At 29.5% G+C, this 16,006-nt stretch overlaps 3 protein-coding genes across 3 annotated transcripts; all 3 read right to left on the minus strand.

The window, feature by feature from the left end:
* Positions 1 to 1,430: 1,430 nt before the first annotated feature.
* LOC129912098 (UDP-glycosyltransferase UGT5-like) lies at positions 1,431 to 3,139 on the minus strand. Its single transcript, XM_055990211.1, has 3 exons — positions 2,535 to 3,139; positions 2,307 to 2,475; positions 1,431 to 2,242 (listed from the first exon to the last, which is right to left on the minus strand). The coding sequence occupies exons 1-3, from the start codon at positions 3,137 to 3,139 to the stop codon at positions 1,517 to 1,519; spliced, it is 1,500 nt and encodes a 499-aa protein (XP_055846186.1). The 3' UTR covers positions 1,431 to 1,516.
* A 3,066-nt stretch (positions 3,140 to 6,205) lies between these two features.
* LOC129912107 (UDP-glycosyltransferase UGT5-like) lies at positions 6,206 to 7,133 on the minus strand. The gene is made up of 2 exons (XM_055990224.1): positions 7,014 to 7,133; positions 6,206 to 6,814 (listed from the first exon to the last, which is right to left on the minus strand). The coding sequence occupies exons 1-2, from the start codon at positions 7,131 to 7,133 to the stop codon at positions 6,206 to 6,208; spliced, it is 729 nt and encodes a 242-aa protein (XP_055846199.1).
* Positions 7,134 to 9,209: 2,076 nt separating this feature from the next.
* On the minus strand, positions 9,210 to 11,072 carry LOC129912112 (UDP-glycosyltransferase UGT5-like). The gene is made up of 3 exons (XM_055990235.1): positions 10,295 to 11,072; positions 10,128 to 10,233; positions 9,210 to 10,002 (listed from the first exon to the last, which is right to left on the minus strand). The coding sequence occupies exons 1-3, from the start codon at positions 10,981 to 10,983 to the stop codon at positions 9,274 to 9,276; spliced, it is 1,524 nt and encodes a 507-aa protein (XP_055846210.1). The 5' UTR covers positions 10,984 to 11,072; the 3' UTR covers positions 9,210 to 9,273.
* Between the last annotated feature and the right edge of the window lie 4,934 nt (positions 11,073 to 16,006).

Here is a 16,006-nt window from a genome sequence, read left to right on the forward strand (position 1 = left end):
TATTGCCACAGGAACTATGAGAAAATCCATAAAACCCAGTTTTGATCCATGGAAGTCGGCCTTGTTTTATTAATTTTTAAAATGATTTATTGTTCAAATTTATTTTTCTGTCAAGAATTACTACATCAATTTCATTGAAATTTTTTATAAAAAAGCACTTATTTAATTTCAACACGAATTCAAAATAAAATTTTGAAAAAATCATTTTTATTTTGAAAAGTCAAATTTTCGAAAACGGGATATTGATTTTTTTTTTAATTTTGGTTTTAGATATTAATTAGTGATTTCTACAAAATGGCATACCAATTTTATTTTAAAATTTTTTCAAACAAATCATTTGTACAAAAATTAGTCTTAAAAAAAACGGCTTTGATGATTTTCAAATTTTTTTTCTAAAAATCTTAAAAACATAATATCAAATAAAATTGCATACTTATTTTTTCGGCAATTTGACTTCAGATGTTGTTTTATTGCTTTAAAAAACGAATTTTATGTTTTTTCTTAATTTTTTTGTTGTTATTATATACCTACAATTCCCAAAGTTTAACATAACTTAGGGGGAAGAAATAGTAGAACTTAAGGGTTTTATGTTTTACTTAAAGTATTTTATTGACCAAAACAGAATGAACGCGGCTTCAAAAATTGATGTATGTGGTAAAAAAGGAAATAAATTATCAATTTAATTTATAATTTACTCACATTCATTAGCATTAACCATCTACTGATGGTAAAATTCACAACACACATTTTTGGAACACTGTTCATTTTTTGTTTTTATATTGGTCATACTAATTTATGACAAACAAAAATATTAACAAAACAAATTCTGTCAAATGAATATTCTTTCAATTAAATTTAACACACTTTTATAGCCACTTTCACTATTTTACACTTTTTTTCTGCAATTAAAATTGCCAAAATAATAAATTTGTTAAATTATTCCCGGTAAATTGCTCAAAAACAGTTCAAATTAACTGACGTTTGTGTCGTTTGACATTTTAATTTGAAGTTCTCAGCGATTTATCGCATGAAAGTTAATCGTTGCTAGGTTTAACATAAATATTTTTTTAGAAACTTAGAATAAACTAAGTAAAACATAAGAGTTATGTTCGACCTATCTAAGATTAGAATTTATGACTAGTATGAGCAAATGGGCCTTGAGCTAGTTCGTGCGACCTAGTATATTTTTTTTTCTTTAACTTAAAAAAATTGGAATGTGTTTGTTTCCATTTAATCCATATAATCTACCCAAAAAAAAAGCGTTCCCGGAAAACATCCATTATCCATATCAAAAAAAAACCTTATTTTAAGTGGCTTAAAAACGCATTTTAGTAATAATAATTTATTTTTATTCTCTCTAGAATATTATAATTTCTTACAAAAAAAAAATAAATAATATTGTTTATTTTTTAATAAGAGCTTGTCGAAGAAATATGATTTTTTGTAACAAAGTGTGTCTTAAAGTATAGAAATTTTAATCATCTTAAAGGAACTTCGAGGGTTTACTGAAGTATTTTCAATGTTTCTTAATTTTTTGCAGCTTTGCAGAGATCTTTTTAAACACAAACTTAGTTGTAATAGTAACTGTCTTATAAACTAAAAATATAACTAAAACTAGAAATCCAATAACATCCAAGCTTAAATATTGGAAACTATTCAAATGTACCATAGGACTCTGCATGTGATAAGCACCTTTATGTCTTAGCACATACTCCAACCAAAATACAGCAGTATCCTTAGCATTCATTGGTCTATCCCGGTAAAGTTTTGAGAATTGTTGGGCCTTTTTAACATATTTCGGATTCTCCAGTACTTCCAAAACTGCAGTTCTTAATACCTCTGCTTTCAATGTATGCTGATCAAGTTCTAACCCAAATCCGTGTCTTTCGACTTGAGCAGCATTTGAAACTTGATCAAAAAATAATGGAATTGCTACCATTGGAACACCATGGTATTGTGATTCAATGACACCTCCTTTGCCAGCATGTGTAATGAAGAGTTTAACCTTTGGATTGGCTAGTAGATCATCTTGAGGTAGCCATTTTTCATAAAAGATATTTGGAGCATTTCCTGGTTTTTCAGCATCATTCCATTTCCAAAGAACTGTCTGCTTGAGACCAGCTAAAGCTTTGAAAATATTTTCATTAAGTTGGGGGTTTATGTCAGATGGTTTGATGTGTGATCCAAAACTGACATAGATAACTCCATGCTCTGAGGAAGCGTTGATGATTTTTTGAAGATTCTGAAGAAAAATGAAGAAGAAAATTGAAGAAATATTTCGTTATAGATATCTTTTCTATTCTAACCTCTGGTAAAGGATCAGGTTTCTGTTTGATCTGAATTCCGCCAACTTCAACAACAGCTGGAACATGAGGACGAATGAAACCATCAGTGAAGTGGGAGTTCAACAATACCAGCGACACCATTTTCTTCGTTTCTTCAAACGGAGGATATTTTGAAGGAGGGAAGATTTCACTAAAAAAATGGTAAGATCTTAAAACCTTTACCTTTTAAAGGAGTCAAATATTTCTTACCTGTACAAAGTTTCTGAATGCCGCTGCAAGAAATATTGCAATATTTTCCACAAAAAATTTATCATAAAATTGGTCAATCTTCCAGTAAATTTCATTGGATCTGGTGGCGCAAACAAAGATAATGCCGTAACGTAAGCTACTTCTGGTGGATTTCCAATATAGCGATCCTGTAAATTATTTGCTGCCGACGTAAAACTTAAAACTATTGGACACTTAAAATGTGCACCAATTCCCAGGTGGAAGTCATTGGAGAAATATCCAATTATAACAAGATCAAATTTATTATCCGGATTATTCATTAAATCTAGAAAAAGTGGATTTCTAAGTGGTTCAGCTTGCTCTTCCAATAGATAAAACACAGAATCTATAATCTTTTTTTCTTGCGGCAAGTAAATATGATGATATTTTGGGTTTTTATCCTTTAAAGGTTGCGTAGTTACCACTGTCACATTATGACCACGTTCAACCATTGCCTTTATGTATTCTATGTGGACAATATTATGAGATGGACTGGTACTGGTAAACACACCAAGAATGTTAGCTGGTTCAGCAACTCCAACGAAGAGGGCCAATAGGCCCAGGAGCACCACAGGTGTGATTCTCATAACTTATCTTACTTGAACTTTAATCGAAACTAAAAAAGTTTCTCATCAGAAATTGGTTTATATACTCTTCTAAAGATTTTACAAATCTAATCCTCCTTCATAATAATTTATCGAAGCAAAACAAATTAATTTTAAAAGAAAAACGTATTATTGCACGATCATTGATTTCCATCTTTGTTTTTATTTTCAAGGCATAATTTAAAGATTACACAAAGCAAAACAATAGAAACATTTTAACTTATTAGTTTAATGTTGCTGATAAAATGATAAGCAATTAACCATTGCAAGAAATTTGTATCCACCATCTATTTTCCTACTCAAAGCTTGTGTCATTCAATGAGTCTAGAAATCTAACAAGTTATCGATGTCTGTTCGAAAATTGATGATAAGAAATAAAATTTAGTTTTTTTTTTTTTATTGTTGCTTTTACTTAGATATAATTCAATAAGAGTATACAAATCTTCCTCTAGAAATAAACTTTTAAGTTACAATTACACTTTATAGTCCAAGAGCTAGTGGCACATTTGACTAAGGTAGCTCTTGTAAGGCTGAAAATTTGTACAGTGGTAGTTTTTAGCATGCTAAGTAAGAAAATCTTGGTCTGGCAGGCCTCAGCGGTGCACATCATATATATATATGACCTTGAAAGTTTAATTTTCAACTTTTTTTGCCCAAAATTTGACTTTGAAATCCATTATTTCAAAAAGTATTGATTAAAATAACTTGATTTAAAAACTAATATTAAGTGTAATATTCTGCCTTTTGAAAAATGTATCAGTCATACCTGTAGGTGTTGCCGTCGTTTTTAAATAATTTTTTTTTTATTTTGAGTTACTTTTTTAGAAAATTGCCCCTCCCTCCTAAACGGGGGGAGATAGACCCCCCTTTCCATAGTAAAAAATGCTTCTATTTAACTCCTCTACAAGAATCCGTTACTAATTTTCCCCGCCTAAGTTATCGTAAATTCCTCAAAAAATATAAATTCAAAAATAAAAATCTGAACCAAAAATGGTTTTCTTAGGCGGAGAAAATTAGTAACGGATTCTTGTAGAGGAGTTAAATAGAAGCATTTTTTACTATGGAAAGGGGGGTCTATCTCCCCCCGTTTAGGAGGGAGGGGCAATTTTCTAAAAAAGTAACTCAAAATAAAAAAAAAAATTATTTAAAAACGACGGCAACACCTACAGGTATGACTGATACATTTTTCAAAAGGCAGAATATTACACTTAATATTAGTTTTTAAATCAAGTTATTTTAATCAATACTTTTTGAAATAATGGATTTCAAAGTCAAATTTTTGGCAAAAAAAGTTGAAAATTAAACTTTCAAGGTCATATATATATATGATGTGCACCGCTGAGGCCTGCCAGACCAAGATTTTCTTACTTAGAATGCTAAAAACTACCACTGTACGAATTTTCAGCCTTACAAGAGCTACCTTAGTCAAATGTGCCACTAGCTCTCGTACTATTAAGTAAGACCAATTTTGGAAATCACAGCTGGAAGCTAGTGTCTCCCACGAGATGATCTACTAAACAATCTAAAAAATGTGAAACTCTTGATCACACATTTTGGCAAAAGAATACAAGCTATTCTAGCAATACCTTTAAAGCGGCTTTTTCTGATACAGATGATGAATAGGTTAAAAATGTGTTAGTCGGAGATCCCGCCATACGCCATAGCCATAGGACGACCTACCCTGATCGTTATACCAGTTGAGAGTTATATTTTCTGAAAGATAGTGAAAGGGTTGCCTAGCGATATCCTGTCAAGCCATAGGGTTACCACGCTTTAAAGTTCATATTTTGACAACGTCACCCTGCTTATAGGTATGGTAAGTGATAGAGTTGTACAAAAAAATTATGTCAGAGAAAATTAAATTTTAAAATTTGAATATTGAGGGTTTTTAGAAATTTGACATTTTAGAAGGGGAAACTAAGGTAAATTTAGAAAAAGGTCAAAAAGCTATTTCTTTAAAAAAAGTGGTAGAAAAAAAATTGATACTGGAATCGATAGATATTGTTAAATTACACATACCAACTAAAAATGTAAAAAATCTGCTACTCGAGATATATGGACGTTTAAAAGTCAAATCCGTGAAATTCGATGTTTGAGAAATTATTCAATAAAAATCAGCACGAGAGGTAAAGGTATTAGAAATAATGTTTTATTAGAAAGCAAACACAAAATAACTAGACACTTATCCGACAAATTTTTGATTTGACTTAGTTTTTGGATCCTGTGTATTACAGATTTTTACAATTCAATTCACCGACTTGCTCTTATGGTAAAAATTACTCTTTGTTCAAACTTTTTACTGAACAAAATGAGTGAAAATTTGATATTTTTAAAGAGTTAAATAGTAGTGAGAAAAAAATAAAATCTGTTTTTATAATTGACTAAACACGGTTTTAAATGATCTTTTACACAAAAAACAACTATGCCATTTCATTTCTTGTATAAAAAAGAACTTTTAGAACAAAAATTTGGAAAATCGTTATAGCTGTCGTTATATATAAAAATTTTCTAACATTAAAAAAAAAATTGGTATGCCATTTTGAAGAAATAATTGAATTACACATAAAAACAAATTTTCAAAATCTTTCACCAAACCGTTTTCAAAAACTTGATGTTTCAAAAAAAAATTTGAAAAATTTTTTTAAAAATCCAATGTGTTTTTTGAAATTTTTTAAAAATGAAGTATTACCATTACCTAAACGCTTTTGTATTTAATAACGGTACAAAAAATATTTTTCTTATTTCAAAAGTAGGCTGTTTAATACTACAACCAAAAATTTTCATCAAAATCTTTAGAACTGTTTTTAAAAAAATATTAACTTTTCTATTTCCGTTATATGGCACGTATCTACCGCTAGTTTTGGTCGTAAAAAAAAATTCAATTTCTCCTCTAGGGAATCACCCAAAACTGCTTATTACCAAGTTTTAAGAAAATCACTTCACTTCATATTTTTACTCATACATAGTGGAACTATTTTTGTTAAGACAGTAGATTTCTATACAGACAGGCAGACGTAAAAAACTTTCTTTATGATTAATCACAAATTTTTAGTTTGCCTTAATTTTAGGTTGCTTCTTTGCGAAGACTTTTCTATAAATAAACTTAGTTGGAATAGTTATTGACTTATAAACTAAAAATATGACTAAAACTAGAAAACCTATAACATCCAAACTTAAATATTGGAATGCATTCAAATGCACATTAGGACTCTGCATATGATAAGCACCTTTATGTCTTAGCACATACTCCAACCAAAATACAGCAGTATCTTTAGCATGCATTGGTCTATCCCGGTAAAGTGTCGAAAATGACTTAACTTTTTTAATGAATTTCGGATTCTCCAAAACTTCCAAAACTGCAGCTCGTAATTCTTCAGCTGTCATTGTTTTCTGATCCAGTTGTACACCAAAACCGTCCCCGACGACTGCAGCAGCATTTGAAATTTGATCAGAAGCAAATGGTATGGCTACCATTGGAACTCCATGATATTGTGACTCGGTAACACTTCCTTTACCAGCATGTGTGATGAAAAGTTTCACATTTGGATCGGCCATCAAATTATCTTGGGGTAGCCATGACTCATAGAAGATATTTGAAGCATTTCCGGGTTTCTCAGCATCATTCCATTTCCAAAAGAACTGTTTGCTTAAGACCAGCTAAAGCTTTGAAAATATTTTGATAAAGTTGAGGGTTCATGTCTTTGCTTTTGATATTCGATCCGAAACTGAGGTAGATTAAACCATGTTCTGACGAAGCATTGAAGATTTTTTTGAAGATTCTTAAACAAAAAAAAAAAAAAAACAATTGAGAAGATTGAAGAAGAAGTTCCTTATTGAAATCCTTTTCTATTCTTACCTCTGGCAAAGGATCAGATTTCTGCTTGATATGAATTCCGCCAACTTCAACAACTGCTGGAACATGAGGACGAATTATAAAATCAGTGAAGTGAGAGTTCAACAATACCAACGACACCATTTTCTGCGTTTCTTCAAACGAAGGATATTTTGAAGGAGGGAAGATTTCACTAAAAAAAATGGATAGTTCTTATGCATATTTTACTGATTCGATTAAACCCCGATTAGGCTTTTAAGCATTTTCCTTGGATTCAGCTTTTCCTTCTTTTCTTTGTTCGGTTTGTTCAATCAGGATATGATGATATTTTGGGTTTTTATATCCTTTAAAGGTTGGGTAGTTACCACTGTCACATTATGACCACGTTCAGCCATTGCCTTTATGTATTCTATATGAACTATATTGTGAGATGGACTGGCACTGATGAAGACAAGGTTCAGCAAGTCCAACAAAGAAAGCTAATAGGTATCACCGGAGGTGTGATTCTCATAACTTATCTTTGTTAAACTCTATCCGAAACTAAAAAGTTTTTCATCTGAATTAGGTTTATATAGGTACTGCGATCCTCCTCCGATCCTCCTTCTTGCACGATCATTGATTTCCATTTCCTTAATTCTAAAGGTCATTTAAAGATTACATTAAGCAAAATTATTTATAAATTTTAGTTAAGTGATAAGCAATTATTATCATCCATTGCAAGCAAATTTTTAGATATCCACCATTACTATGGATTTTCAAGGAGTTATCGAAGTTTGTCCGAAAATGAATGATAAAAAATAAAATTTAATAGAGATTTGTTATAAAATTTGCTTTTTCTGAATCATTGTTATTTAGATCAGTTTTGGAATTCACAATTTACCCCTAGTCAATTGAAGCTAGTAAGAATTAGTGATTGGAATTGTCGAATAATTATCGATTGTTGTAAAATATTCATTCATTCGATAGTTTTAAATCATTCATTTATTCATTCATTCTTTTAATTACTATTTTCATTCGAATAGTTTTTTCATTCGAATAGTTTTTTTATTCGATAGTTTTTTTATTCAAATTGTTTTTTTTTTTTTTATTCGATAGTTTATTCGATAGTTTTTCTTCGATAATTTATTCGATAGTTTTTTTCCGATAGTTTTTATTCGAATAAATAAATGAATGAATGAACTAATCGATAGTATTATTCAGTTACCAACTATCCATAGTTCAAATCATTCGATAGTTCCCATCACTAGTTAGAATAGAAATTTTATTAAACGGACATAGATGTGCATTTAAATAGCGGGGCGGATGTAAATTGTTAGTACAAGGTAAGGTATTTATATTTCTGAGCTTTAACTATCACTTACACTAGTGAAAATGCAAAATGAATTTATACCTTCTGATCTTGAAAATCACATTTTCAAAAATTTTATTGAATAGAAACATTAAAATATTACTTTTTGGTGTCAATTCAAAAGTTTGAGTTCCAAAAGTCAAACATTTTTTTTGTATGCACTTTTATTTTAGAAAGAAAAATCAGACTAAATAAAAAAGACCCTGTTTAAAATACATATATACAATATATATCAGAGCTTTAAGTAATCAAAACCAGATCATTTTTGTACTTATAAAACCTGATTTTTTAAAAAAGATTTTAAATAAAATTGGTAGGTATGCTATTTTGTAGAAGTCACTTATCAACATCTAAAATTTGATTTTTCAAAAAGAAATTTTCAGAATTTTTTTAATAATCCAAAAAATAATTTTTTCAGAACTTTATTCTTGGCTTATATTAAATTTATATAAATGTTTTTTTTTACAAAAAGTTTCGTTGAAATTGAATAAGCAGTTTCGGAGCAAATCGGATTGAAAAAAGCAGGTACCGTTAATAAAGATTTTCAAAAAAAAAAAAAAATTGTTCATTAAAAGATAGACCTTGTCTTGAATCAAAATCGTTTGAGCCGTTTTTGAGCAATTTCAACTTTACTGAAATCGGTATATGTCAAGTACCGATGTTTTTGGTCCAAGAAAATTAATTCCAAAAACCCTCTGGAGAGTCGCCAAATAACGTTACATACCAAGTTCGACATTAATCGGTCTATCCGTTTAGGCTGTAGCTCCTTATACAGACAGACCAGACTTAGGAACTTGATTAAAAAAAAACGAACGTTTTGTTTTTCGTCTAACTGAATTGGTTTTTACGAAACAGGCCTAAAAGTCTTAGTCGCATGTACAAAGCTTTAACAAAGGTTCTCAGAATAAAACAAAAGTTTAGATTAATCACAATTTTTTAATTTGTCTTAATTTTAGGTTGCTTCTTTGCGAAGACTTTTCTATAAATAAACTTAGTTGGAATAGTAATTGACTTATAAACTAAAAATACAACTAAAACTAGAAAACCTATAACATCCAAACTTAAATATTGGAATGCATTCAAATGTACATTAGGACTTTGCATATGATAAGCACCTTTATGTCTTAGCACATACTCCAACCAAAAGACAGCCGTATCCTTAGCATGCATTGGTCTATCTCGATAGAGTGTCGAAAATTGCTTAACTTTTTTAATGAATTTTGGATTCTCCAATACTTCCAAAACTGCAGCTCGTAACTCCTCAGCTGTCATTGTTTTTTGATCAAGTTGTACACCAAATCCGTCTCTAGCGACTGCAGCAGCGTTGGAAATTTGATCAGCAGCAAATGGTATTGCTACCATTGGAACACCATGATATTGTGACTCGGTAACACTTCCTTTGCCAGCGTGAGTGATGAAGAGTTTTACATTTGGATTGGTAAGAAGGTCGTCTTGAGGAAGCCATGACTCATAGAAGATATTTGGAGCATTTCCGGGTTTCTCAGCAGCATCCCATTTCCAGAGAACTGTTTGCTTGAGACCAGCTAAAGCTTTGAAAATAATTTGATAAAGTTGAGGGTTCATATCAGAAGCTTTGATATTTGATCCGAAACTTAGATAAATTACTCCATGTTCTGAAGAAGCGTTGAAGATTTTTTGAAGATTCTAGAAAAAAATAAGGAAATTGAAAAAAAAAGTTCGTAGAAATCTTCTTATGGTTTTTTACCTCTGGCAAAGGATCAGGTTTCTGTTTGATCTGAATTCCACCAACATCAACAAAGACCGGGAACATTTGGACGAATTACTCCATCAGTAAAGTGAGAGTTACACAAAACCAGTGAAACCTTCTTCTTCGTTTCTTCAAACGATGGGTATTTTGAAGGAGGGAATAATTCGCTAAAAACAAAAAAATATCCCATTAACTGATCAGTCTTTAAGGGTTTCAAATATTTCTTACTTGTAAAGATTTCCAGCTTGTTTATCCAAGAAATATGAGAATATTCTCAAAAAGAAATTGGTAATAAAATTACCCAATCTTCCTGTAAATTTCGTTGGATCTGGTGGTGCGAACAATGGCGAAGCTGGAACATAGGCAATTTCTGGTGGATTTCCAATATAACGATCTAATAAATTAGTTGTTGCTGACATGAAACTGATAACAATTGGACACTTAAAATGTGCACCAAGTCCAAAATGAAAATCATTGAAGAAATATCCAATTATAACAAGATCAAATTTATTATCCGGATTATTCAGAAAATCTTGGAAACGTTGATCTTTTATTGGATCAGCTTGCATAGGGGCAAATCCAAATACACCACTTAATCCACTTTTAAATGATTCGATAAAACCTCGGTTAGGCTTCTTAGCATTAGCTTTGGCTTCAGCTATTTCTTGTTTTCTTTGTTCGGTTTGTGGTATGAGGATATGATGATATTTTGGATTTTTATCCTTTAAGGGAAGTGCTGTTAGCACTGTCACATTATGACCACGTTCTACCATGGCCCTGACGTATGACATGTGAATAATGTTGTGTGATGGACTGTTGCTTGTGAAGACACCAAGAATGTTGGCTGGTCTAACAACTCCAACGCAGAAGGCCAGTAGGCCGAGAACGGCCACAAATTTGTAGTTTCCAGGTGCCATACCTGATCTTGCTTAAACTTGAATCGAAACTAAAAAAGTTTCTCTCTAGAAGAACGCTTATATACCTCTTTCGAAGCTTTTATCTAAAAAAAAAACTGATTAAACAACAGCACAGTTCAAAAAAAATGTCTACTAATTTTGTTTCTTATCGTTTATTTTGGGTAGATACTTCGATAACACGTTGGATTCTTAGACTCATTGCCGATGACAAGCCTTGAGAACGAAATTCCATTTTGCTTTAACTTTGTGATGGATCGCATATGTTCTGGTCATGGTTTATCAATTATGCGATAAACTAAACACACTTAAACTGTTTTGCTTAATGTAATCTCAAAAAAACTACGTTTGGAATAAGAATTATGGAAATCAATGATTATGCAAAAATGATTATAATTTTGAATTGTTTTGTTTTGTTTAGATAATATATTTTTGAAATCATGGTCAAAATGATAAAGTTTATGTGTGTAATGATAATTGTGATACAATTTTATTTTTTTATTTTTGGATTTGTTAATAAAGTTTTTGGATGATAGTCTTGTACGTTGAATATGTTAATTGGAATTAATTGTAGTTGAAAAAATGAGGTTTGTAAGAATGATTATTTTATTATTAAAATTGTTATCGTTATTGATTAGTAAAACAATACTAAATAAGCATTACTGTTTTCTTTTTTTAAGGCAAAAACATGTGTATAACAGATAACAGAATATTGCGTACTTTCTAACAGTTAAATACATTTTTTTTTTAATTAAAAAAAGTGATTTATAGGTGAATCGTTTATTTCAGAAACATCATAAGTCCATGAGCACTAAATTTTCAGGAGCAACAAAAAACTGTTTTTTATGTTAAAACTCCACAACACTTCAAATTTAGTGTATGCCGATTTATAATCTAGCTAAAGACGCATTTAAAAACCTTAAAAATATAAACCTTTTTTCAAGTCTTAGCGGGGTTTTAAGCCTTTAAAGTCGCTGGACTTATGGCGTTTCTGCTCAAAACGAATTTTTGTTGGTAAAACTTTTGTTTTCATCTAGCTATAGCTTTTGAAGCCTGCTTCTGATTTTAATGAATAAAATAGCAGTAGATAGAGTAAATCCTCTTACCTCTTCATTGATGTATAATAATAAAGCTTGCGTTACATGAATGCTGCCAAAATAAATAAAAACTGGTAAAATGTCATATATTCAACAGTTAAAAACGCTACCACCGCAAGAAATCTGGCTATAACTTTTGAACCCTGAGTTCAATTTTGAGCAGAAATAATTATGCCATTCACTGTGAAATATACTTATGTAATTTTAACTTTTAAAAATGTACAATTTTTTTGGTCAACAAATTTCAAATTTAATTTAAAAAAACCGCAGTATGGTTTTTTAAAATTGAATTTGAAAAAACAGCGCAAATTTTAAATCCATCAAAAGTTACAGTACTTTAAATATGCCAACGTTTAAAAAAAAAAAAAAAGTAACATCAAAATTAGAGCTGTTTGACTCAAAAATACGATACTAGATGAGTTTTCAAAATGCCTTTTGGTATCTCAAAACCGCAAAACATTACTGCTTTAAATATTTGACTTTGGATTCAAATTAAAAAAAAAAAAAAACTAAAATATTTTCTCCTCTTCCATAGGTTCTGTACACGTTTAAACATTTTGGTGTAGATTCTACGAACATTTGGGTTACATGTGAGACAATTGATTGCTTACATTTTTGATTCTAACACAAAATTTATTGAAATTTAAATATTTTTTATTAAAAATCAAAGAGGTTTTCCTAAATTTTAAATTTCACTTTATTTTAATGATATTTTTTTCTTTTTCTTTCTTATTATTTTAAATATTTTCTTTCTTACTCCTTTTAAATAAAATATAAAATTTTACTCATCATAAATATCTCGACTGAAAAGGTAAAGTAGGTATCTTATGTCAATTTTGATGTTTTTTTAGGAGAGCAAAAAAACACTTCAAAGCTGCCTCCCAAAAATTTTTTCAAGTGTAGATTTAATTGTATAAAACATTAAGATGTCAAATTTTAAGGTCTTTTTTATTAAAATTATTTCAAAAAGATATTTTTAATATTTTTGCTGTTATAAGGAAAAATATGACTTAAGATAGGAAAAATATGGCTTTCCAAAATCTTAAGTTGATATAAGAAGATTTGCCTTTTCACGGAATTTTTTAAAATATTTTATCTTATGTCAACTTAAGGATGACTTTTGTTTCTGCTTGAGCCCGCGAAAATATCTTAAGTCAACATAAGATAATTTAAGATTTCACAATAATAAAAAAAAGTCTTAACCCAATATAATCTTAAGTCTACTTAAGGTTTTGAATATGTGTCTTTTGAACATAAGACGAAATTGTTTTTGTGCATAAAAAACAAAGGGGTGAGATAGAAAGATGCCGATAAGACAGAACTGTAGACCTTTAGAATGACACTGAGGTTCAACAAAAAAACGCGAAACATCTTAAGTCGACTTAAGATACTTTACCTTTTCGGTCGAGATTATAATAATGGTGATATTATTATCTCTTTTATTATTTTTTTTTTCTTCAAAAACTATGTTAATTGAAATCTTATTGCCGATCAAATTTGATCAGTAATTCATACATTTAACATTTTACTTCGAAAAAAAAAAACACAAAGCACCTTCAAAATATTGCAAATTGAGATTTTTTACTTTCCATTTTTTATCAGAAAAAAGGTTACCAAATTCATTTTACTGAACCAAAATATTTTTTTTTATAGTTTCTTTTTAAGGAAGCGATAACCCTAAATCCAGTCACAAAAAAATGTATTTTTTTTTTTTTGAAATGGCTTCCATTTTCGATTACGTTTTTATTCCAGTTTGATTAAAATTTGATTTTCTTGTAGGTGTTAAAAAAAAAAGGAGACGATTATTTTTAATTTTAATTCTTAACCATATAAAGTTATAATTTAAGTGCAAAGGAATTAGTTTTTATTTTAAATTTTCTTATATTTCAATAGGTACTTTTGATTAGGTATATTTTAATTTTTTCTATTTGAAATTAATTAAAAAATTATTTAAAAAAAAACTATATACCTAATAAAATCGCAATATTAAAAACTATTAATTTCTATTTTGAAAAAGGCCTAATTTCAAAGAATGTATTAAAAACTACTTTAGAATTTTTAATAATTCAAACTCTCACCTAAAATATTTCTGAATTCTTTTTAGATTCTTGCTGTATGAAAACTATTCACCAATTTTATTTGGGAAAGATCCCTTTTTCATCATAGTTTTGAAATTGTTAAAATACACAAGCAACTTTGAATTCAAAGGTCAATAAAACAAACCATAGTGTGGCTTAAGTCTACTTTTTGCCGCAAATCTAATAATCCATATTATTTATTCCTTTCTCATCCTTCCTAAGAGAAAAACACTAAACCAATAAGGATTCACCAACTTTAAAATAATGTTAGTTTATTGAATTATTTTTTCATAAATAAAACCTCAGTTCGTCCCTTTTCTAGTTTTTAAGCTTAAGAAAATATATTGCACACTTTCAAGTAGCTATAAGGAATACACTTAACAAAACTAAAAGAAAAAAGTAAACATTTTACGAGCTGCAATCAAATAAATTAACTTTATTACACAAAGTTGTGCAGCTAAAGAATAGAAGGAAAAAGAGGAAAAGGATGCACATTTCACATTTGCACACATAGAAAAAAGTAATACAGGATGCAACCACTATTTCAAGGCGAACATGACTAAAGTAGAGAAGATCCTCTTCGTGTTGTATGCTTGAGGACAAATAATAAAAGCTAAGAAGTGGATTATCCACAAGAGGGCCAGGATAAATTTCTACAATAAAAACGGCAATTTGTCCCGATGGAATTGAATTGCCCCATTTAATATTATATAGCAGGTGAATCGGGGTGTACTTATTGCTTTTTACCTTTGCCAAATGGGAGGACTTATTTTTTCTTTGAGTGGGTGATGTGATATGGTTTTTCTATCTCTCTTTCAATGCAAGGATAGCTATTAAAGTAAATTGCGGGGAGGATTTCTGGAGTCTCTTTATGTTTTTATTGATTTTATCAGGATTTTATTGAATGACTTCTTGACCTAATCGAATCTTTTAGAATTAATGAATGTCATAGAAGGAAACATATCTTCAAAAGACCTCGGATTATTATGTTGAAATTAATTTTAATAAATTTGATTTTATCCTTTAGATGGTTTTAAATGTATTTTATGACAGAGAGTATTGATTTCAAAGAAAAAGCAGGATGTGTCGGACTGTCGGTACATAAAACAACTATGTAACTTTAGATAAAGTCAAGGCTTATTGACTTTTTCTTTGCAAATCAAAATAATTTCTTTATCAAGTTTAAAGTTATGGTCATATGCCTTAACCATAACAAAAAAAGAGGTTTTCTGTAAGGCTGGTTTACGGACGATGATTTTACGTGATAACGTCGTAGGAAAACAGGTTGTGTGCTTTTAAAATGAGCCATTTGAAGCGTTTATTTATTTCAAACAATCATAATTTACAAGAAAAAGCTAAAAAAAATACCTTTTTTCTTTTCTCATTATATTAATTTTTTTATTTTAAAAGCTCACAAAAAAAAATTATACCATTAAAAAGCCAAATATTTCTTCTAAATAATAAAACCATTTTTAAATTTTTACAATGAGCAAAAAGTATTAAAATAATTTATTTAAAACAATCATTTTCATCAAAAAAAGCAAAGAAAACATGTAAATTTATCTTCTCACGCTATTAAATCCATTATTTTTAACAATCTATAAAACTTTTTACACCATCTGAAAGCTTATTGTCTTAGCTAAAAATATATAATATAGATACAGTCTATGAGACATCTACAAAAAGAGCTAGAATTTTTTAAACTCGATGAAATCAAAAAAAGCAAAAAAACATTTATTTTTATGTTCTCATGCTATTAAATGAATTTTTTCCCTATAGCCCAGTCATTTTAGTCATTTTTAAGCCCAATCTGCGGAAAAATTCCTACTGGGCTGAATTTTGGTATACAGC

This window comes from Episyrphus balteatus, chromosome 1 (genome assembly GCF_945859705.1).
Source record: "Episyrphus balteatus chromosome 1, idEpiBalt1.1, whole genome shotgun sequence".
Lineage (NCBI taxonomy): Eukaryota > Metazoa > Arthropoda > Insecta > Diptera > Syrphidae > Episyrphus > Episyrphus balteatus.